The 24,414-nt window shown below is 35.8% G+C and overlaps 1 protein-coding gene across 6 annotated transcripts in view; it reads left to right on the top strand.

Moving 5' to 3' along the window:
- Positions 1 to 24,414, top strand: part of TANC2 (tetratricopeptide repeat, ankyrin repeat and coiled-coil containing 2) — a 484,030-nt gene that overhangs the window by 239,641 nt on the left and 219,975 nt on the right. For all 6 annotated transcript variants that reach the window (XM_030800293.1, XM_012497692.2, XM_030800292.1 and 3 more), the window contains 2 exons: positions 6,871 to 7,019; positions 13,998 to 14,184. In XM_030800293.1, the coding sequence (XP_030656153.1) occupies positions 6,871 to 7,019; positions 13,998 to 14,184 (336 nt within the window). The remainder of the gene's footprint in view (positions 1 to 6,870; positions 7,020 to 13,997; positions 14,185 to 24,414) is intronic.

The following is a 24,414-nucleotide window of genomic DNA, read 5'->3' as shown; positions in this document are numbered from 1 at the left end:
TGATGGCTTGAGAAATTTTAAGAGTTTTGAGCAAATTCATTGGGCAGAGGGGAGCTGGGGACTGATGCCTGGCAATATGGTGAGAGACTGGACTTGGAGATGACAGTATAACTTAGGAATAAAGAGCCTGAGGTCTACAGCCAGATTGCCTGGCTCAGCCACTTACTAGCCATATGAATTTGGTAAGTTACTTATTCTTTGTATGCTTTATTTTTGTTATTTGTAAAGCATGGATAAGATTGCCTACCTTGCAGGGCAGTTTGATGCTTAAATTAGTTAATACAGGTAAAATGCTTAGGAATAGTACCTGGCATGTACAATTAACTAGACTACAGACCTTACTCAGATTTGGTTAATGGTATAGTTAATTGCCATATATAGCTAGCTATTATTATAGCTAATAAAAGTTATAATCTGCCCCAGAAAGAGAGAACAACCACCAAAAATTGTTTTATATATATATATACACATATATCTGTGTGTTTGTGTATATACAGACACATACACATATGTGTTTTTTGAAGAAATGTTCTAAGTTTGATGAAAACTATAAACCCACAGATATAAGAAGTTCAATGAATCCTAAGCACAAGAAATGTGAAGATTTCACTAAGACACAATATGAAACTGCTTAAAACTAACGATAAAGAAAAACTATTAAAATCAGTCAGAGAAATCACACAGTGGAGAAACAAAGATTACAGCACACTTCTCTTTGAAAAAAAAAATTCAAGACAGAATACAAGTGGGGCAGCATCCTTTTTTAAATTTTTTAATTTTCAAATTTAGGAATAGCATCTTTAAATTACTGAGACAAAGACACTATCAACCTAGAATGGTATACCCTGAAAAAATAATTTCAAAAATGAAAGCAAAGTGAAGATTTTCTCAAACATATAAAAAATGGAAGACTTTATCACCAGTTGACCTGTACTACAAGAAATGTTCAAGAAATTTCTTCAGGTAAAAGAAAAATGATACCACATGGAAATTCATGGAACTATACACAAAATGTACCCAAAAAACCCCAACCACAACAAATGAGTGCAGGCAAAATCTGACAAAACCAAGCTGGCCAGGGTGACATGCAACTGTATTCCCAGCATGCTGAGGGTGCTGAGGTGAGAGGACCACCTGAGCTCAGGGGTTCCAGAACAGCCTGGACAACAAAGCTGAGACCCCATCTCTTTAAAAAAAAAAAAAAAAAAAATTCTGGCCAGGTGCAGTGGCGCAATCCCAGCACTTTGGGAGGCCTAGGTGGGCAGATCACGAGGTCAAGAGATTGAGACCATCCTGGCCAACGTGGTGAAACCCCGTCTCTACTAAAAGTACAAAAAATTAGCCGGGTGTGGTGGTGGGCGCCTCTAGTCCCAGCTACTCAGGAGGCTGAGGCAGGAGAATCGCATAAACCCGGGAGGCAGAGGTTGCAGTGAGCTGAGTGCTACTGTACTCCAGCCTCATGACAGAGTGAGACTCTGTCCAAAAAAAAAAAATTTAGGCAAAATCTGAATAAGGTTTGTAGTCTAGTTAATTGTATTCTCCCAGTGTCATTTTCCCATATAACTCACTGTGGTTATGTAAGATGTTACCTTTGGGAAAACTGGGTGATGGGTACATGGTTCTATCTGTACTGTTATGGGGTTTTCGTATTTATTAATAACAGCTATACTGAAATGTAATTCACATACCAAAAAATACATCCTTTTAAGATGTACACCTCAGTGATACTTAGTATATTTATAGACTTGTGTAACTATCACCACTGTCTAATTTTAGAGCATTTTTATCACCCCCCCCCCAAAAAAAAGTCATTCAGAGTCACTCCTCACACAACCCAGTCTAGGCAATGACTTGTCTACTTTTATTTCTACAGATTTGCCTATTCCAGACATTTCATACGATTGGAATCACACAATATGTGGTCTTTTGTGTCTGATTTTCTTAGCACAATACTTTCAGTGAGTGTTCTTTCATTTCATGGCATGTATCAGTATTTCTTTTTTTTTCATAGCCAAATGTTCCCTAATGGGAATATATGACATTTTATTTATCCATTCATCATTTGAGGGACAGTGGGGTATTTTTGACTGTTATGAATAACACTGCTATGACCATTCATGTACAAGTTGATGTGTGTTTTCAGTTCTTTTGGGTATATGCCTAGGAGTAGATCTACTGAGTCACATGGTAACTCTATGTGTAACATCTTGAGGAACTGCCAAACTATTTTCAAAGTGTCTGCACAATTTTACATTGCTACCATTATTGTATGAAGGTTCCAGTAAATTTCACTCTTTCTTATTGCTTGTCTTTTTTGTTTTAACCATCCTAGTGGATATAACTTGATATCTCCTTGTGGTTTTGATTTGCATTTCCCTTAATGACTAATTATGTCAAACACCCTTTTATGTACTTATTGACCATTTGTATACCCTCTTTGGTGAAATGTCTATTCCAGTATTTTGCCTGTTTTAATTCGTTTATTTGCCTTTTTATGGTTGAGTAGCAGGAGTTCTTTATATAGTCTGGGTTCAAGTCCCTTGAACACATGATTCACATATATTTTCTCCCATTCAGTGGGTTGTCTTTTCACTCTCTCGATGGTATCCTTTGAAGCATGACACTTCTTAATATTGATGAAGTCTGATTTATCTGTTTTTCCTTTTGTCACTTGTGCTTTTAGTGTCATATCTAAGAAATCATTGCCTAAACAAAGGTCACAAAGTTTACTACCATGTTTTCTTCTAAGAGTTTTATAGTTTTAGCTTATACATTTAGGTCCACAATACATTTTTAGTTAATTTTGATATATGAGATAGGGCTTCATCTTCATACCTTTGTTTGTGGTTATCCGGTTGTCCCAACACCGTTGAAGAGATTATTTTTTCCCATTGAATTGTCATTGCATCCTTGTTAAAAATCGTTTGGCCAAGGCAGGAATGGTGACTCATGCCTGTAATTTTAGCACTTTGGGAGGGTCAAGTGGGAGGATTGCTTAAGCCCAGGAGTTCAAGACCAGCCTGGGCAACATAATGAGACACCATCTCTACAAAAAAAAATTTTTTTAAATTATCCAGGCATGGTGGTGCATACCTGTGGTCCTAGCTACTCAGGAGGCTGAGGCAAGAGGATTGCTTGAGCCCAGGAGGTCGAGGCTGCAGTGAGCCATGGTTGTACCACTGTATTCCAGCCTGGGCAACAGAGCGAGACCCTGTCCTAGAAAAGAAAAAAAAATCAATTGACTATAATGTAAGAGTATATTTCTGGACTCTTTATTTCATTGGTCTATTCTGATGCCAGTACCATACTGCCTTGATTAATGTTGCATTGTAATAAATTTTGAAAATAGGAAATGTGAATCTTCCAACTCTGTTCTTCTTTTTAAAGGTTGTTTTTTAATTTTGGGCCCCTTATATTTCCATATAATTTTTATGATCAGCTGGTCAATTTCTGCAAAAATAAGGGAAAAAGGAGAGGAAGCAAGTAAGCAAGCAAGCTGGAATTTTGATAAGGATTGCATTAAGTTGGTAGATTGATTTGGGGAGTATTGATTTCATAACAAAATTGTCTTCCAAACCATGAACATGGAAAACCATAATGCACCCTCACCCTCCCCCCGCAAAAAAAACACTTGATACACACAGTATGGACGAAACTCATTCTAAAATGCACATTGCCTCCAAAGACCAGACAATCTTTAAAAAAGTATGTCAAATAATTTTCTTAAATTTTTTTAAATCACTTTCTCTGTTCTTAAAAATTAAGAACCCAATAACCCTGATAATTAAGCACTGATTTCTCTCTCTTAAGCTACCACTATTTCCATTAAATCCTCCCTTTTAGTGATCTTCAAATGGCCCTGTTGTTAATTGTAATGAGGGGGAAAAAGGCTATCTTTATTCCACTGGCCAGACTTTATTCTGCTGGTAAATTTTCATTTTGCAGGCAGAGAGGTTTTATCATAGCAGTTACTTGCAAGTGGGAAGTAGAAATGAAACAAAAAGGGAAGAAAAATGGTAGTATTTAAGGAAGAATGCAGAATCAACGTACACTAAGTAGGAAAAAAATGAAAATGCTTGACCTGGTGACATTTTAAGCATATTTTAAATGAAATGGTTTGGAGGGGAGGACCTGGCTTTGTGTTTCAATATACAGTATTTGAATACACTATTATGTTGGTGCAAAAGTAATTGTGGTTTTTGCCATTACTTTTAATGGTGCCATAATGGCAAAAACCTCAATTACTTTTGCACCAACCTAATAAATTCCTGCAAGTGAGAAGCTGTTCATCTGGTCCTACAGAGCAACTTCAAAATATATTTCAGATATTCCCACTTTTTTTAAAAAAAATTATTATTTATTTATTTTTCAGACAGGATCTTGCTCTGTTGCCCAGGCTGGAGTGCAGTGACATGATCATGGCTAACTGCCACCTCGGCCTCCTGGGTTCAAGCAATTCTCCTAAGTAGCTGGGACCACAGGCGCGCACCACCACACCCAGCTAATTTTTGTATTTTTTGTAGAGATGAGGTTTCACCATGTTGCCCAGGCTGATCTTGAACTCCTGGGCTCAAGTGATCAACCTGCCTCGGCGTCCCAAAGTGCTGGGATTTCAAGCATGAGCCACCGCTCCTGGCCCCACCCTTTCTTGTTTTCAGAAGTAACTGTTTTTAATTTATTTTAAAATAGGAAATGAAAATGGAATAGGGAAGAGGTTACTGACAGTTAAGTCTGTAATCTAGAAACCGGAAAGGAAGTGCCTCTACTGTTTCTACTTTATTCCACCAGAAATCCTGGCATACTTTAAGGAAGAGGAGACAGAGGCAGCCGTTGATAATCTAAGACTTAAGATGGAGGGATTCACAATTAGGTCCCTGTCTGTTACTTGAGAAGCTCCCACTAATTCATCTACTAGGCCTTTCATAATGTGTAAAATTTTACTCAAGATCAACAAATAAGAAAAGTTCAAAACAAATGTAATTGCCAAAGATAGTTTTTTCGTATCATAACCTGGTATTGGATTTCTTTCATTGTAGAGTGCACGGCAGATAATACCATATTAATGTCATCCTCAAATGATATTTTGAGATGAGGCAAGTAAATAGGAAAGAAAAAGTAGATTTAGCAAGGTGTAAAAAATACCAGTCAAACCAGATGAAAAGGACCTGGTGTGGTAGCAGTATCTAATATAGCCAGTCACAGAAGAATTCTTGAACTTCTTTTTGCATTAGTACTTGGAAGTACTGAAAGTAGTAATGTAGAAAGGGTTGCAGTTATCTGTCTCTTAAGAACCTCCATTTGATTACCTTACTTAGTGTTTACAACATGCTTTGTTAGGATTATTGAGATTAACATAATATAAGCAATATGCCTATTATTACAAGTTATCTCTTATTCAGACATTCTCACCATTTGTAATATTTCTTTCCAGTGAGGAAGACACTGTGTTGTGTTCATTGGGAGCATAGATTCTGGAGTCAGGGAGCTCAAGTTCTAATCCTGGCTCTACCATTTACTGGTTGTATTACTTTCAGCAAATAATTTAATTTATCTGTGCCTCTATTTTCTCACCTGTAAAATGAGGATAATAATTTCTACCTTAGTGGAATCTAAAGTTATGAAGGTTAAGTAAGCTAATATATGTAAAATGTTTACGCTAGTGACTTGTACATCGTAAGCCTTATGTAAGTATATTCTAAATAAATATATACTCTTATTTTCCATATAGATTATAAACTTTTCAAAGTCAGTGACTATATCTCCGTGTTATATAAATTCTCATATCTGTTGTTAACCATGTACATAGAAAACACTTATTGTCAGAATAACTTTGTAGGAGACAGTGAAATAGAGTCCCAGAATATCTAGAGGTCTGGAATCTACGATGAGAAAAATTTGCAAAAGATTAGTTAGTTTAACCTTTAGGAGGGAGGAAAGTGTTACTCATTAATTTGAAGAGACCAGTTTTGCCTTTTCATTTTATCAAGGAATAAGAAGCTTTCAATTATTCTTGAGAAAAAAATAAGTATCTAAATGTTTATAATATAAAAATAACCCTACTGATTCTCTTATTTCTGTTCTGTGGCAGAGAAATCTATTTATGTTTCCTCTGGGTGGATAATAGGAGAGGAAAAATAGAGCCTTGTTTTTCTACCTGGACATACATTCAGTGAGAGTTTTGTAGAGATTTTTCACAGATGGAACTTGAGTTCAGTACTAATATACAAAAATACACATATACCCTATCTCTGACCCCCAGCTTGTGACTTTATTAGAGAAGTTAATATAAATGTTAAATGGAATAATAACAATGCACATCTTACTTTCTTGGCATTTGGAGTGGTTTACTGTGTAATACTGAATATCCTAAATAATAGGATATGATTGTGTTTTGTGATGCTGTTGTGTTTTGGCATCAAACCGTATGACACTACAGTTAATGCTTGTAATGCTAACAAATATATCTGACCCCATAAAAATATTTTTGTGATGTCCTTTAAAATCTGTGCTACCGTGGATTGTTACAAGGTGAGATTAAATGCTCTGAATTTAGAACAAAACCTGAATAAATATGGACAGTAAGTCAACCTAACATAAACAGATACTCATTTTAGGTAAATTTTTTTTTCTGCCTCACATTTATAATCATTTTGAGTTCCCTGGCTCATTTTTATTTGATTTGTGTAAATTGTTTACTTGGAAGCGAATTTGTATTGAGAGTGAGTAATCCAAGAAAAACCTCATAACCTTGTAATTTTTGAGTTAAAATGTGAAAACTAAAGAAATGGCCAAAGTGAATGTACAAATAGTTGCAGAACTAGACCATTTTATTTTGAAAGATTCATGTTCTTCAATGCCTTCTTGTTACAGGTGATGCTGAACAGGAGCTTGGCCCCCCTCCATCTGTAGATGAGGCAGCAAACACACTCATGACTCGTCTGGGTTTCCTCCTTGGAGAGAAAGTCACAGAAGTTCAGCCAGGTGACCAATACAGCATGGAAGTACAGGATGAAAATCAGGTAAGCTGTTTGCTATCACCTTTGTGAAACATGGTGTGAATCAGCTTATTATGCCAGAAATAATCCCAATTGTTGAATGCCTTTTGAGGCCTAGAATACAACTTAATTTTCCATAATCACTATTATTTCTTCAGTTTGTGAATAATCTTTTAGCTTTAGTCTTAGATTTAACAACCCAAAAAGCCACTTTTAGGTTTTGATTGATTTAATGGATGAATGAGCAAGCCAACAAATAAAATTGACATGTATATAAGCACTGCACCCCAAATTTGCAGAATATACATTCTTTTCAAGTGCATGTGGATTATTTACCAAATTGGTTATATGCTGAGCCATAAAGTAGGTCTTGACAAATTTCCAAAGATTCCAGTTACTGTGACCACAGTAGAATTTATCAGTCACAAAATGATAATTTAGAAAGTGGTATCTAAAAGATTACTTGGATCATTAGTTCAGATTTTCTACTTTTCTAAAATACACATTTAAAACTAATATTTCTTTTTAAGCACGTCTTTAGCTATATCCTACAAGTTTTGTTATACTTAGTTTTTATTTCAATTTAAAATATTTTCTGATTTTTTTGTGATTTCGTCTTGGACTCAAAGGCTACTTAGAAGTATATTACTCAATATCTAAATATTTGGGGATTTTCTAAGTATCCGTCTCAGAAAGTTAAAAAATCAACAGTTTTATTTTTATTTTTATTTATTTTTATTTTTATTTTTATTTTTTGAGACGGAGTCTCGCTCTGTCACCCAGGCTGGAGTGCAGTGGCGCAATCTAGGCTCACTGCAAGCTCCGCCTCCCAGGTTCACGCCATTCTCCTGCCTCAGCCTCTCCGAGTAGCTGGGACTACAGGCGCCCGCCACCACGCCTGGCTACTTTTTTGTATTTTTTAGTAGAGACGGGGTTTCACCGTGGTCTCGAGCTCCTGACCTTGTGATCCGCCCTCCTCGGCCTCCCAAAGTGCTGGGATTACAAGCGTGAGCCACCACGCCTGGCCTAAAAATCAACAATTTTAAAAATATTTTATAGTTTTCTTTCTTTTTGCTATTTTCATTTTTTTCAGTTTAAATGTAGCAAAAGAAAGTACTAGAGTTAGATTCATTTATATGATCTTAATCTTCAGCGTGAATGTCTGATAGTGAAGCGTTTTATTCAGGAGATGACAAATTAATTTTAATTAAATTAATATTAAAATATGCATATTTTATTAATAAATATTAGTGAAGAGTCTATATCACATATTACTTTTGTTACAATGAGATATACAAGGATTATTTGAATATATTTATATATCGTGTGGATAAGTTCAGATGTTCCAGGGCGCTCTCCTCAAGCCTCACTCCTTAGGTTATTGGTTTTGCTAGCTGCACATTATTTAAATACTATCTTAACTCCCTAATTATCTCTAGCCCTGCCTTTCCTTTTACTTGAAATTTGTATATTTATCTTCCCACATTATATTTTCTACCTAATGTTCAAAATGTATCTCAAACTTAACATGTCAGATTTCTCCCTAGAACCTGTGCCTTCTGCAGTGTTTCCCATATGAATAAATGGTATCACCTACTTGCGTAGGACAAAAGCATTGGAGCCATTTGACTTCCATCAGACCCACATTCACTCTTTCAGCAAATCATAGACCCCGTCTTCAAAATATGTACTCAATCTGATCCCTTCTCACTATTCCCACTGCTATACCCAAGTCAAAGCTACTGTCATCTTTTGCCTGTGCTACTGCAATAGGTACTAGAATGTAAGGCTGGAAGGCTGGGATTTTTGCCTATTCTACCCGTCGCTGTATCCTCTGCCCCTAGAACATTACTGTCATTACTAGGTGCTCAGTAGGTATTTATTATATGAATAAATGGCCTTCTAATAGGTCTCTGCTTCCACTCTTGCCCCCCTGTAGTCTGTTCACACAGTAACCATAGTGATCCTTGTAAAATATGAATCCAATTCTGTCACTTTGCTTGTAGTCTTCTACTGTGTTCCCATCATACTTAAAATAAAATCTAAAATCTTTACTGTGGCCCAGAAGGCTGCACCTGATCTAGCCACTTGCTACCTCTCCTGCATCACTTCCTACCCCTCTCCCTTTCACGCACTGCTCTCCAGCCACATTGGCCTCCTTGCCGTTCACTAGACACATCAACTATCTTCATTTGTACTGGAATGTTCTTCCCCCATAACTCACTTCATCACTTATTCAGTGTTCTGCCTAAATGTTACCTCCTCAGAGAGGTATTACTTAATTCCTCTTCTAATAATTGCACCTGCCCATCCATATACCCCTATCCTTCTACTTTGTTTTTTCATAGCTCTTACCATTAACTGATATTACATTACATGTTTAGTTGTGGGGTTGTTTTACCTCATGACAAGAATGTATGTTTCATGATGTCAGAGCTGATGATTTTTTAAATCAATTTACATTGTAACTATGTCAATATGCTGTGCTCTGAATAAAAAGTGGGAATGATATTGTTGAGGGATTTTTTAAAATTGGGATCAATAAAACGTCTATTTCACCTTTCATTTCTTGATATTCATGTCAAGTTAAAATGTGACTGTTATAGTAATGACCAGGTAACTTGATGTCATATCTTATAACCCAAATATTTTTCAAGGACCCTGTCATTTCTACACAGCTACATTTCCTTGGATGATAAAATTTGTGCTTGTTGTTCTTGAGATTCTGCATGTCACCGTGATTTTTGCATAAAGTCACAAGTCTTTGGAGTGCACCTTACTTGCACATTACTGAGTAACATAATCTTAAGTAAATGAGCAGTATCATTGATTTAATTAAAGCAATATGGTGGAATAGAAAAGCCATTGAACCAGGAGGAAGAAAATTTGTGTTCTAGTTCCAACTCTGCCATCTACCATTTTGTACATTTGGACGTGTCACTTAACCTTTCTGAGCTTTATATTTTTCATAGGTAATAATAACTGGTATTTATTAAATACCTACTGTGTACCAATTATTGTACTAATTGTTTTACTTGCACTATTTTGTTTAAGCTTCTTCACAACCCAGTGTGGTAGAGTTCATTCATATCCCAATTTTCAAATAAGAAAGTGATGGAATGGTATTCATATCCAGGCAGTCTGCTTTTGTAATCTATGCTCTTAACAGCCACACCATACTGTTCCAGTGTAATATGAAATAATAACACCTGACAGAGTTGTTGAAAGGATCAAGTTAAATCATGACTATGAAAATACTTTGTAAGCTGTAAAATGTTATATAAATAAAAAGAATAAAATAATATGCAATATAGTTAGTATATAAATATATGCAGGAACTGTGTGATTTGGGGGAAATTACATCATAGCTTTCATACTTTCATTGGTTTCATTTTCACATTTCTTAAGTGGGGGAAATAACATACATTATGCCTCTCATACCAGGTTGATAAGGAGTAAATGAGATAATATATAAAAATATTTTTAAGTTGTTAAGCTTTATACAAATGTAAAATATTAATAATGATGCTAAATGATAGCCTTCTTGCAGTATAATATACGCTGGAACTATCTTGGAACCACACAAGAAAGTGGCTAAATTGATCATCGGAATTTCTGGTCTCAGGAAGATTATTAAGAAGTAGGAGGTCATGTTAATTTGGTGACTTTTTTCTGAACTAAACAGTATATTAACAAAGATAAACTGCTATGCTTAGGAAGATCATGTAGTGATGATATTCTCAAAATAGTAATGACAGAATCTAATGCAAGTCAGCATACATCATTTTTCTGCAAAAAAAACAAAGCATGAAAGTGATATTCACCTGACCCCTTTATTCTTTCAGTAGTTTCCAAGGTATTCAAATGGACCTTATGAATTTCCTCTTTAGCTTCTTACGTTGTGTATTTGTAGGACCTTTAAGAAATCCAAATTGGGAGCTTTCTTAGGATCCTTCTGGAGAACACTAAGGGCAATGGGAAAAACACTGAAAGGTTTAGGAAGTGCAGTGGCTTAAATAGATGTCCATTTTAGCCTACAGCATGAAGAATAAATGTTGTCTTTCTCTAGCTCATTAACTAGTCTCCTTAAATAAATATAAGGCCTGCCTTTTAAGTCATAAGCCATGAACAATTTTCTGTTTTCTAAATGGCTTGATATTTAAGGTTTGCTTTTACAGTTAAAGCTTTTAAAGTATACATTCTGTGATATGTGCTTTATTTTGCAGAAAATAACTTAGAGTAAAAATAAGTAAGTGCCGTTTGGGCTTAACCTCCACGTTGTCTATATTATGCATATAATATGATTTTCTTTCACAAAGAACAGAATGAGAATCTTGTCTAAGAACAGAAATGAGTTATTATGAAAGTAATAGATTCATACCATAATAAAACTTCTTTTTTTTTTCTTCTTCTTTTTTGAGACAGAGTCTCACTCTGTTGCCCAGGCAGGAGTGCAGTGGCACGATCTTGGCTCACTGCAACCTCTACCTCCTAGGTTCCAATGATTCTCATGCCTCAGCCTCCTGAGTAGCTGGGAGTACAGGCATGCACCACCACACCCAGCTAATTTTTGTATTTTTAATAGAGATGGCATTTTACCATGTTGGCCAGGCTGGTCTCAAACTCCTGGCCTTAAGCAATCCACCTGCCTCAAGCCTCCCAAAGTGCCAGGATTACAGACATAGGCCACCATGCTGGGCCTAAAACTTTTCCAATATGGGGTGACTATAGCTATATCTAATGTAAAAGACCTGAGTACGGTTGATCTACTCACATGTGTCTCAGACTGGGAGTGGGAGGTTAAAAATTGTTTGCCGCATTTCTAACCTGAAGGATTCCAATTCCAATTTAGTAAGTCTGGAGTGGGGGCTCAGTATCTGTCAATTTTGTGAGAGAGCTTGCAGGTTTGTTTTTTCCATGTCACACGTGATATTACTGTGTGCCTAGTTAGGAATCATTGCTCTGTAAGGGAAAAAAGATTTTAAGGTTAAAAAAAAAAATCATTCCTCTGGTAGACCAGCATCATATTATAAAAATAGAGATTTTTAAAAATTGAAACTCTCCTCTTCTCTGGAGAGATAACATAATAGAAGAGAAATTTGGATACATTTGAGATCTTAACTGTGTTGTTAAGAAAAATCAGATTCTAATATTATTGATATGATTGAAAAGATTTACTTGGTTGGAGGGTAATGAGAATGTCACTTGTTCTTGGTTGAGTCAAATGTATCTTTTGTAACCTGGTTATAGTATTTAAATTAAAATCAAAACCTAGATTCAACACAGATGATTAAACACAAGGGACTGCATCTAGGCATCATCTTAGGATGAGTTGAAGAGCCTTAATATTCTCATAGCTAGTTATCAACACATTCTCCAGTTATTAAATTTTAGCAGAAAGAGTATGAATAGAGACTCTATTTGTAAAGAAGTTGAAAGGCTTCTTTTAAATTTAACATTTAAAGATGTTAAATTTATCATTAGTGCGTCTTCAAGTAATTTTGCTGCCGATCACTTAATAATTTTAAAAACGATAAAATGTTGGCCGGGTGCAGTGGCTCACGCCTATAATCCCAGCACTTTGGGAGGCTGAGGTGGGTAGAACACAAGTTCAGGAGTTCAAGACCAGCTTGGCCAAGACGGTGAAACCCCGTCTCTACTAAAACTATAAAAATTAGCCAGGTGTGGTATTTGGCGGCTGTAATCCCAGCTACTTGGAAGGCTGAGGCAGGAGAATCACGAGAATCACTTGAACCTGGGTGGCAGAGATTGCAGTGAGTCGAGATTATGCCATTGCACTCCAGCCTGGATGACACAGTGAGACTCCATCTCAAAAAAAAAAAAAAAGGATAAAATGTTTTTAGTGTTTGAAAAAATATACTTTTATTCACTATTGTAGTAATTTATTTGTGTAGAAAGAGTTGAAGGAAAGTGAATTGTCATTAAATTAGGTAAACCAGAATATATTACCACCAACCTTTTTAGTAATTATTCATTCCTTCACATCAAAACTTAAAAAGTAAATAACTTCAAGTGTAAGAATCATTCAGGATACAAAGTGATCTCAGGCTGTAATGCTGTTACAGAGAAGTTATTTAGGTTTGTATTAAATTAATATTAATTCTGTTTTATTAGACAAACTTTTAGAATAAGGCATTTTTCCCTGCATTCATGTATTGTCTCTGGACAGCTGCCTATGTATCCAAAAGACACTTCCTTGCATTAAGAACTTTATTTCTTCCCAGCTGTAGAGACTTTTTTTCCCTTCCAGCTGAAGAAAATTATTGGCTGGATCCAGTGGCTCACGCCTATAATCCCAGCACTTTGGGAGGTCGAGGCGGGTGGATCACCTGAGGTCAGGAGTTCGAGACCACCCTGGCCAACATGGTGAAACCCCATCTCTACTAAAAATACAAAACTAGCCAGGTGTGATGGCGCATGCCTATAATCCCAGCTATTTGGGAGGCTGAGGCAGGAGAATCGCTTGAACCTGGGAGGCGGAGGTTACAGTGAGCCAAGATTGTGCCATTGCACTCCAGCCCGGGCAACAAGAATGAAACTCTGTCTCAAAGAAAGAAAGAGAGAGAGAGAGAGAGAAAAGGAAGGAAGGAAGGAAGGAAAATTATTAACAAGGCAAAGTTCCAGGTCTTCCAAAAAGTTATATTGATTGCAAGGAAAACTTGCAAATAGCAGGGAGAACTTGTGCTTAATAAAAAATTTCTCTATTCTATTAATGAATGGCAATGATAGGGCACTTGTCACTGGAAATTTTGTAGGCAGAAAAACTGGCAATAGTCTCTGTTAGTGTTAAGTTCATCAAGTTTCACATTAATTTGTAGACCCCAAAGTCCTTACCCGAGAAAGCAAAAACAAATAGAGCCTAGTAGATGTAAAAGCTATGCATGTAGTTCTTTTTTTTTCATCAAAGCATTTATTTTATCTTAAAATATACTTCAACAGCTGATCAGGTTATCTTACTTATTCATTATTCCAATTTTTCAGACCTCAGCAATCACCCAGCGGATAAGTCCTTGTTCCACTCTGACTAGCAGCACTGCCTCTCCACCAGCCAGTAGCCCCTGCTCTACACTCCCACCCATCAGTACAAATGCAACTGCCAAGGACTGCAGCTATGGGGCTGTTACTAGTCCAACCTCTACCCTTGAAAGCAGAGATAGTGGCATCATTGGTGAGTTGGTTTTTATATTGATAATTTTGTGTCCTGTTTTTCCTTTTTAAAATAATTACACAAGCTTAAGGTTTTCAAAAATTCTGCTTTTGAATTGTTGAGATGTATATATAAAACTTTCCTTGTCTTTTTAATGATGCTGGAGAGAGAAACTTAAGGGTAAACAAAATGAAAGGTATTCCTCCCTGCTTAACCATTCCTTATCAGGATATTCCCTTTTAAGAAGGAGTGGATTTTTAAAAAAAACCTCTGTGCACTTCTTCCTGTAAATGCACGTACATCATCTGTCTACCAACAGAAGTAGTTCAGAAAAAGTTCATTCCTTACTGGTATAGTCGAGAGTTTTATGAAAGAAAGGTGAGATTAGATTAAGTGGCGAAAGAGTTAACGATTTGAGTTGTTCTGGGTCTATTTGTGCAAAACATATATTAGTTATTTAATTAGTTTTGGGAGCCCCTTTAGACTTTGTTTTTCTTCTTGTCAATAAGACAGCCCTGTTTTTTACCTTCTGCAAAGTAGAAAAATGGTATTTCTTTGCTTATGATTTGAAACCTTATATGAATACATTTTTATGGCAAGCTTGGGCATAAAGAGAACTTGAAACTCAGAAGTATTCAAGCAAAGAAATTTTCTATTCCATTTTTCCCTTGTGAATTTTCTAATACTTTTTTTTTTTTTTTTTTTTACCAAAGATCCTAGTTGACTACTTAGTCCTAGAAATATATCTAAATAATCTTCAACCCGATTAGCAGTTTGCAGCAGAAACTAAAACCACTCTGATAAAGGCAATGCTGATGGGACATTATGTAGTTTATTATCTCCAGCAGACTCTAGGTAAACATTTCATCAGAGCCAGATGTGGACTGTTGGAGGCTTATTCATGTTCAGGAGATAGGCCATCATCATTTATATGTATTGTTATGATTCAACATCTCTTGCTATGAAAATCATATAGGATATTTCTAGCTCAGGAAATCTTTCATCATATTCAAAATTTTGAGTGATCTTTCTAGAGTAATATTTCCTACTAATGCATTTTGACAACTAGAAAATAGTAAAGTATTGTGATTACCCTTCGGGACACTGTTCTAATGCTCTTCTTATAGTAGGTATGGAGATAAGAAGAGTAGGGGAAGAGTATAGTTCTGGAGCTTCTCAGTTTTTATGGTTATCAAGTTGTATAATGATTCAGGTATTGAACATTATCCTATACCATTGGCATTTACAAAATGCTAAAAAAAAATTGCATTTCCTTTAATAATGGAGTTACCAGTAGACTCCTTGGACAAATAAGTCTGTATATTTTCTAGTCAGAGATAAGAATTTAAAAATAATGTAAAGCTGTATATTTATATGCTGTGAGAAGATAAAATGGAAATTGGGCTTCTGTCCAAAACATAAATGACATTTCTGGGTATTCCTTTTCTACCCAACAGCCAGATGATGACAGTGTCATAGTCTCCAGCAGCTTTATGTAGAATAAAGAAGAAAGAACATAGGTGGAAATAAAAATAATTTTAATTAAAAGTTATTTATAGCTAGATTTCTCTTCAGACCCCCAAAATTATAGTATATGCCAACCCCAATTAAGTATTTAGGAGTAGAGCATAAATGGGGAATGAATGTGTTCCATCATCTATGATATTGCACATGTGAATATATGGGTTTATATTTATACGTAGGTAGACAAAAGTGATTATGTTTTTTCCTCTCTCCCTCTGGGCCCCAGGTGCAGAGAGCTGAATTAATAATACTCCTCAATATATACAGATTGGTCTGTACAAAGCTCCTCTCAGTTTATTACTTTTCCCCTTATTCTCAATCCCATTTAATTGCAGCCATGCTATTATATTTATATAAGTCCTTGAATATTAATGTGTCCTTGAATATTATGTTGTTTTTGTGTATGTTTGTGATTTTAATTTATAAAGTGGCATGTTAATACAGCTCTTATTCTGCTTTCTAAAATCTATATGAACACCAAATTTCTTGCTTCTGATGATGTAAATATTCTTCACATTTTACTTGCGTACACTTAGATTACTTCCAACTCCTCTACCATTTGTACAAACCTTTTCTGGAGTTTATGCCTAGGACTGGAATTACCGAGTCATGGGGCATATGATTATTTAACTTCATGAAGTACTCCCAGATTATTATCCAGAATAGTTACAGTAATTCTCATCAGCAGTATGTAAAGCTTCTTTTCCCTTTTCTCGTTCTTTGTTGACATCTCGTTCTTTGTTGACTAGACATCAAATTCATTTGGCTGTAAAATCTTACCTGAGCTAAGATGAGGCTACTTACAGTCTTTATCCTACTAAATATGAATATCTATACATTTTATTGTAGAAATGTTAATGTACTTGGTTACAGGATACTATTCCCTACGCTATATACAGTATCTGTGCCTTTTTACTTTTTTAAAATATGAGACATTCTGTATTTTGAAACACATCTTCAGAGTTTCATATATGCGATTATAGACCTGTGTCTTCTGACTTTCTGATTTTAGTTAAATCTGATGGTTATAAATTGTCTCATTTTAATATGCATTTCTTTGATTAGTGTAGAGGTTCTGCAGCTCTTCATATGCTCACTGCCTATTGTGTACTTGTTAAGGGAGTCATTCAAATGGAAATAGGTAAAGTTTTGGGAAAAGAATAATCTAAAGAAGGCAAATGCAAAGAGAAGAAAACAGAGGACTGAGCACAAAATCCTAGAGCACATTCAAAGAGCAGAGAATTGGAAGTGGGAGAAGAATGAGCCAGTGGACACCAAGAAAAAAGTAGTCATAAATAGGAGAAAACTTGGGCAGTGCAATGCCACCAAAGCCAAGGGAGACGCATGTTCCAAGGAAGGGGTTGCGGAAAGTTTGGTCAACAAATGACGAAAGTTGAGAAGACAAAGGAAAATGAAGATGATTAAAGAATAAAAGTAATTCCCACATTTGGCTTCCTTCTGTAGATACAAAATATATATATTTATTTGTTTAGAAGTTGTGGCAGATGTTAATGCCGTGACTGCAAAGTGTATCTCTAACTTACATAAATGCACATCAATGTGTGGATTCATTCATTTTAAATAAATACTGAGTAAATAAAAATATTTTTATAGCAAAGTTGCAGGATACAAAATCAACACCAAAACAAGTTGTATTTCTATATCCTAAAGATGAAAAATCCAAAAAGAAAAATAAGGAAACAATTTCATTACAGTGGCATCACAAAGAATAAAATAGGAATAAATTTAACCAAGGAGGCAAAAAAAAAAAAATTCTACATTGAAAACTGCAAAACATTGCAGAAGAAATTTTAAGACTTAAATGGAAAGATATCCTGTCTTCATGGATTGGAAGACTTACTATTGTTAAGATAACAATATTTATCCAAGCAATCTACAGATTCAAATCAGTCTCTATCACAATCCCAACAGTAGTCTTTGCAGAAATAGAAACATCCAGCTGGGAATAGTGGCGTGAACTTGTAGTCCCAGCTCCTTGGGAGGTTGAGGCAGGAGGATCATTTGAGCCAGGAGTTCAAGTCCAGCCTGGAAAACCTAGCAACACTCTGTTTCTAAAAAAAAAAAAGACTCATCCTAAAGAAGAAAGAAAGAAAGAAAAAGAAAGAAGGAAAGAAAGAGAAAGAAAGAAAGGAGGGAGGGAGGGAGGGAAAAGAAAAGGAAAGAAAAGAAAGACTCATCCTAAAAGTCATATGGAATCTTAAAGGACCCCAAATAGCCAAAACAATCTTGAAAAAGAACAAAATTAGAGGACTCACATTTCCTGATTTCAAAACTTATTACAAAGCTACAGTAATCAAAGCAGCATAAAGAGACCAGAAATAGGGGGCCAGGTGCGGTGGCTCATGCCTGTAATCCCAGCACTTTGAGAAGCCAAGGCAGACGGATCAGTTGAGGTCAGGAGTTTGAGACCAGCCTGGCCAACATGGTGAAACCCCGTCTCCACTAGAAATACAAAAAGTAGCCAGGCGTCGTAGCAGGAGCCTGTAATTCCAGCTACTGGGGAGGCTGAGGCAGGAGAATCACTTGAACCTGGGAGGCAGAGGTTGCAGTGAGCTGAGATCAAGCCACTGCACTCCAGCCTGGGCAACTGAGCGAGACCCTGTCTCTAAAATAAATAAATAAACGAAAATAAAGAGACCAGAAATAAACTCTTGCATATATGGTCAAATGGTTTTTGACAAGGGTGCTAATACCATGTGGCATGGACAGTCTTTTCAACAATTAGTATTAGGAAAATTGAATATTGACATGCAAAAGAATGAAGTTGGTCATTTACCATCTACCATCTACAAAAATTAAAATGGATTAAAGACCTAAACACAGTGATTAAAAACTGTAAAACTACTCAAAATTTAACCAAGGAGGCAAAAAAGAAAAAAAAACCTTGTACACTGAAAACTACAAAACATTGCAGAAGAAATTTTTAAGACTTAAATAGAAAGACATCCTGTATTCATGGATTGGATATAGGAGAGGAACAGAGAACATAGGAGGAAATCTTCGGACATTGCATTTGGTATTGATTCCTTAGATATGAACCAAAAGCACAGGCAACAAAGGAAAATAATACATTGGACTTGATATAAATTTAAAACTTTTGTGCATCAAATGATACTATCAAGAGAGCAAGAAGGCGGGGCACTGTGGCTCACACCTGTAACTTTGGGACAGGTTACACAACTTTGGGAGGCTGAGGCAGGTGGATCACCTGAGCTCAGGAGTTCAAGACCAGCCTGGCCAACATAGCAAGACCCCCATCTCTACTAAAAATATAAAAATTAGGCATGGTGGCACAAGCCTGTAATCCCACCTACTCAGGAGGCAGGAGAATCACTTGAAGCCAGGAAGCAGAGGTTGCAGTGAGCTGAGATCACACCACTACACTCCAACCTGAGTGACAGAGCAAGACTTCATCTCAAAAAGAAAAAAAAGAGAGCAAAAAGAAAACCCACAGATATTGGAAATAATGTATCTGATAAGGGATTAATATCCAAAATATATAAAGAACCCCTACAACTCAACAACAACAAACCAATTCAAAAATGGGAAAAGGACTTACATAGACATTTCTCCAAGAAGATATACAAATGGCCAATAGACACATGAAAAGATATTCAACATCACTAGTCATTAGGGAAATGCAAACCAAAACCACAATAAAATACTACTTTATATCCATTAGGATGACGATTATAAAAAGAAAGTGGAACATAACAAGTGTTGGCAAGGATGTGGAGAAATTGGAACTCTCATACATTGCTGCTGGGAATGTAAATGATGCAGCTGCTGTGGAAAAGAGTATGGCAGTTCTTCAAAAAGTTCAACATAGAATTGCCATATGATCCAGCAATTTCTCGTCTAGGTATATACCTGAAAGGATTGAAAGCAAGGATTTGGACAGATACTTGTATGCTGATGTTCATAGTGGCATTTTCACAATGGCCAAAAAGTGGAAATAATACAAATGAATATGGACAGATGACTGGACAAACAAAATGTGATATATACATGCAATGAAATATTATTCACCTTAAAAAGAAATGAAATTCTGATATATGCTACAACGTGGATGAACTTTGAAAATGTTATGCTGAGTTAAGCCAGACACAAAAGGATTGTATGATATATATGATTCCACTCATATAAATGGAATACCAGAATAGCTAACTCATAGAGACAAAAAGTAGAATAGAGAATACTGAGTGGGGCTGCAGCAGCGTGGGGAGTTGGTGGGATGTGGAAATGGGAAGTTATTGTTTAATGGATACAGAATTTCAGCTGGGGATGATGAAAAGTTCTAGAGATGGATAATGTTGATGTTTGTATAACATTGTGAATATACTTAGTGCCCCTTAATTATACACTTAAAAATGGCTAAAATAATTTTATGTCATGTATATTTTACCACAGTAAAACATTTTTAAAGGAATACTTATTAATATGTATATAGTATAGACAATAAGAATACAGCAAATACCTGACTACCTCTCTTACCCTATAACAAAAATGACCTGTATCATACGCTAAAGCCCTCCTCTGTATCTCTTCCCATTTCTCTATTCATACCCTACCCTGAGAGGTCATCTGAATTTTGTGATTATCATTCTAGTACTTTCTTTCATGATTTTGCCACGTTTGTATCCCTAAATAATTTATTATTTAGATCTCATGTTTTCAATTTCATATACCTGAAAGCATATTTATGCAAATTTCTTTCTTTTTTTTTTTTTTTGAGACAGAGTCTTGCACTTTTGCCCAGGCTGGAGTGCAATGGCACAGTCTCGGCTCACTGCAAGCTCCACCTCCCGGATTCATGCCATTCTCCTGCCTCAGCCTCCCGAATAGCTGGGACTACAGGCACCCGCCACCACACCCGGCTAATTTTTTGTATTTTTAGTAGAGATGGGGTTTCACTGTGTTAGCCAGGATGGTCTCGATCTCCTGACCTTGTGATCCGCCCGCCTCAGCCTCCCAAAGTGCAGGGATTACAGGCGTGAGCCACCGCGCTCAGCCACAAATTTCTTTTGTGCTTAGTGTTATGTATCTCAGATACATTCATGTTGTTGCATTTTAGTCTGCTTGTTTTTATTGCCATATCATATTCTGTATGAATATAGCACATTTGTTTATTCATTCTGTTGATGAAAAGTTGAGTTGTTTCCACATTTTTGCTCTTGCAAATAGTGCTGCTGTGATCGTTAGTCATATGTACGATTCAGAATGTTAGAAGTGAAATTGTCAGGTTATTAGAAATGTGTCTCTTTCAACTTTATAAAATAATTTCATCTTTTATGAAACTATACCAGTTTATACTGCCACTAGCAATATGCTGTAGAATGTTCCATTTGCTATAGCTCTTTCCCATGTTTGATGATTGTCAGGCTTCACTTTGCCAATCTGGATGATATGAAAGTTATCTAATTGCGATATTAATTTGTATTTTCTTGATTACTGATGAGGTTAAACAATCTTTTCACATGTTTATTATCCAATTAGGTTTCCTCTTTTGTGAAATGCCTGTTCAAGTTTTTGCTCATTTCCTATTGTGATTTGTCTTTTCCTTACAGATTTGAAAGAAATCTTTATTTTTTAATAGGAAGCCTTAATTTTAATGTAGTCAAGTTTTTTTATTTTTTCCTTTGTATTTGATATTTTTGTGAAACTTTGCTTTGTCGTTTAAGTCCTTAAAATCACCTAGCATTGGTACAAGAGTACAAATTTATGTTTTTCTGTACAAATAACTTGTTCCATTACCATGTTCACATGCAGTGTGTTGCTGCTAAAAGCAAATTTCCATAAATGTCTAGGTCTTTTTCTGAGCTTTTATTCAATCCATTGGTAAATCACTCTCTCCTTGTAACAATATTGTACTGTCTTAATTACAACTGCTATAAGTCTTGATACTTGGTACACAAAGTCCCCTATCTTGATCATCATCTTGAGGATTCTTGGCTATTCTGTACCCTTTCTTCTCCCAAATAAATTTAAGAATCAATTTGCCAAACTCATGAAGAACCCCTTTTGAGATTTTTATTAGAACTGCATTGAAACCATAGATCAATGAGTGATGAATTTACAACTGTTTCCAGTATTAAATCTTCTAATCCAGGAATATATTTTTTATCTCTTTCATTTAGAGCTTCTTTAATATCTTTCAATAAAATGTTCTAATTTTTCAATAGGGTCTGGTATATCCTTTCAAAGATCTTTTTTCCTAGATGCTTTATATTTTTATGCGTTTGTCAGTGTTACGTCTTTTTCATTATACTTCTTACCTGTTGCGTAGAAATATGTAGAGATTTGTATATTGTATTCAGCACTGTAGCAAATTCTCTTATTAAATAATTTATAGTTTTTTGTGGTTTTCTACATACACAACCATACATATTGTTTGCAAATAATGACATTTTTATGTTTTCTTTACCTATCTTTATATCATGGATTGTTTATTGATTGATTTCTTTCTTCCTAATTTTTTTTTCAATTTTTTTGAGACAGAATCTCTCTGTTTCCCAGGCTGGAGTGCAGTGTTGCAATCAGCTCGCTGCAACCTCCACCTCAAACTCCCGCTGAAGTGATCCTCCCTCTTCAGCCTCCTGAGCATCTGGGACTACAGGCACATGCCACCACACCCAGCTAATTTTTGTATTTTTTTTGTAGAGACAGGATTTTAACATATTGCCGAGGCTGGTCTTGAACTCCTGGGCTCAAGCAATCCACCCGCCTCAGCCTCCAAAAGTGCTGGGATTACAGGCATGAGCCACTGCACCCGGCCACACTTTTTTTTTTTTTCCTTATTGTACCAGCTAATTCTCTGGCACATTGAATTATAGTGATGGAAGCAGTCATCTTTATCTTGTAACTGATTTTTAAAGAAATGCTTGTTTTTTTGTTTGTTTTGTTTGTTTGTTTTGAGATGGAGTCTCGCACTGTCGCCTGGGCTGGAGTGCAGTGGTGCAATCTCGGCTCACTGCAACGTCCACCTCCCAAATTCAAGTGATTCTCCTGCCTCAGCCTCCCAAGTGGCTGAGATTACAGGCGTGCGCCACCACGCCTGGCTAATTTTTTGTTTTTTTAGTAGAGACAGGGTTTCCCTATGTTGGCCAGGCTGGTCTCGAACTCCTGACCTCGTGATCCACCTGCCTTGGCCTCCCAAAGTGCTGGGATTACAGGCGTGAGCCACCGCTCTTGGCCTAAAGGAATGCTTTCAGTATTTCGCTATTAAGTATTATGTTCCTGTAGATGTTTGTAGACAGCATTATCAGGTTTTTAAAATGTTTATTTCCAGTTTGTTATGTATTTTTAACCATAAATGAATATTAATTTTTTCAAATGCTTTTACAGATATCTGTTGAGGTGATGAAATAGTTTTTCTCCTTTTTTCTTTCAATGGTGTAAACTACATTAATTTTTCAAATGTTAACCTGATTTTGCATTCCTAGAACCACGTGTAGTTATGATACATTTTTAAATAAATCAACTTATTTTCTAACACCTTGTTTAGGATTTTTGAATCTATATCCATGAGTGAGATTTGCTTGAAATTCTCCCTTCTGGTTCTGCAGTTGTCAGGTTTTGCTATCAAGGATTATGTTAGCCTTATAAAATAGGTTGAGCTCATCCAAATATAAATACTCCCCAAGGCTCACTCTCAGCCTTTCTATTGTCATCTTTCTCAGTTGTTACCGTCTGCTTTCCCTGCTGGGATGACTCTCTCTGTTCCTTCACTCCTATTTCGTATTTCGAGCTCTGATTTTTGGTTCCACAATTTCTCTATTACATTCTTTTCATCATGGACACATGTCCAAGAATAATCACACAAACCAAATCTTACTTTCTTCATGAAGTAGACTCTGATTATGCCTCCCTTCTCTGGATTTCTGCACTATCTACCTCCCTCCTCTACACTTATGAGACTCACTGCCAGTAACCAGTATAGTTACTTATAGTTATATATTTATTTTCTTTACATAAGCTTCTTAATGTCAAGATTTATGTCTCCTACTTTTTATTTACTCTCAGGATTTAGCATAATATCTAAATTGTGGTTTATATAAGAAGTCTTTATAGGGATATAATTATTAAATAACTAAACATTTTGAGTAAATAACATAGAGCAACACAATGTGATGAAGAGTAACCTTTTTTTCTATCCTCTGAAATAGTTTGTGGAAGATTGGAATTATCTGTTTCTTGAATATTTAGTCAGATTTGCTCTTAAAATAATCAGGGCACTGTCTTCATGCAATAAATGCAAATTTCAATTTTAACTACTATTTCTATGTATTATGTTTAATACTATAGAACATTTTAGGTTTTCTTTTTCTTCTTGAATCAGTTTCCTTGTAGTTTTTAATCTTTTTAAAATTTTTTAGCATAAAGTTATCCAAAATATCCTTTTATAATGGCATCCCTACCTACCCAAGAACCTAAGACAGATACCTGAGAGGAGCCCTTGCCTCCTCCCTCTCCTTATATTTCTCATCCCTGTATTTTATTTTCATCCTTCATAGCATTGCTTCGATGGTCCTCATTATCTCAGACTTAGATTAATACAGATCTTTTTGTCTACTTTTCATCTTGTTCTTTCTGTTGTTTTTCACTCAGCAACCAAAGTAAATTAATTGAAAATCAATTACTCATTTGACTCCCGGTTACCTAAAAGATTAAGTGAACTTCTTGAAAACAAAATCTGACCATGTCACT

The sequence above is a fragment of the Nomascus leucogenys genome, chromosome 19, assembly GCF_006542625.1.
Source record: "Nomascus leucogenys isolate Asia chromosome 19, Asia_NLE_v1, whole genome shotgun sequence".
NCBI classification, from domain to species: domain Eukaryota; kingdom Metazoa; phylum Chordata; class Mammalia; order Primates; family Hylobatidae; genus Nomascus; species Nomascus leucogenys.
This window is presented reverse-complemented; position numbering and strand designations above follow the sequence as displayed.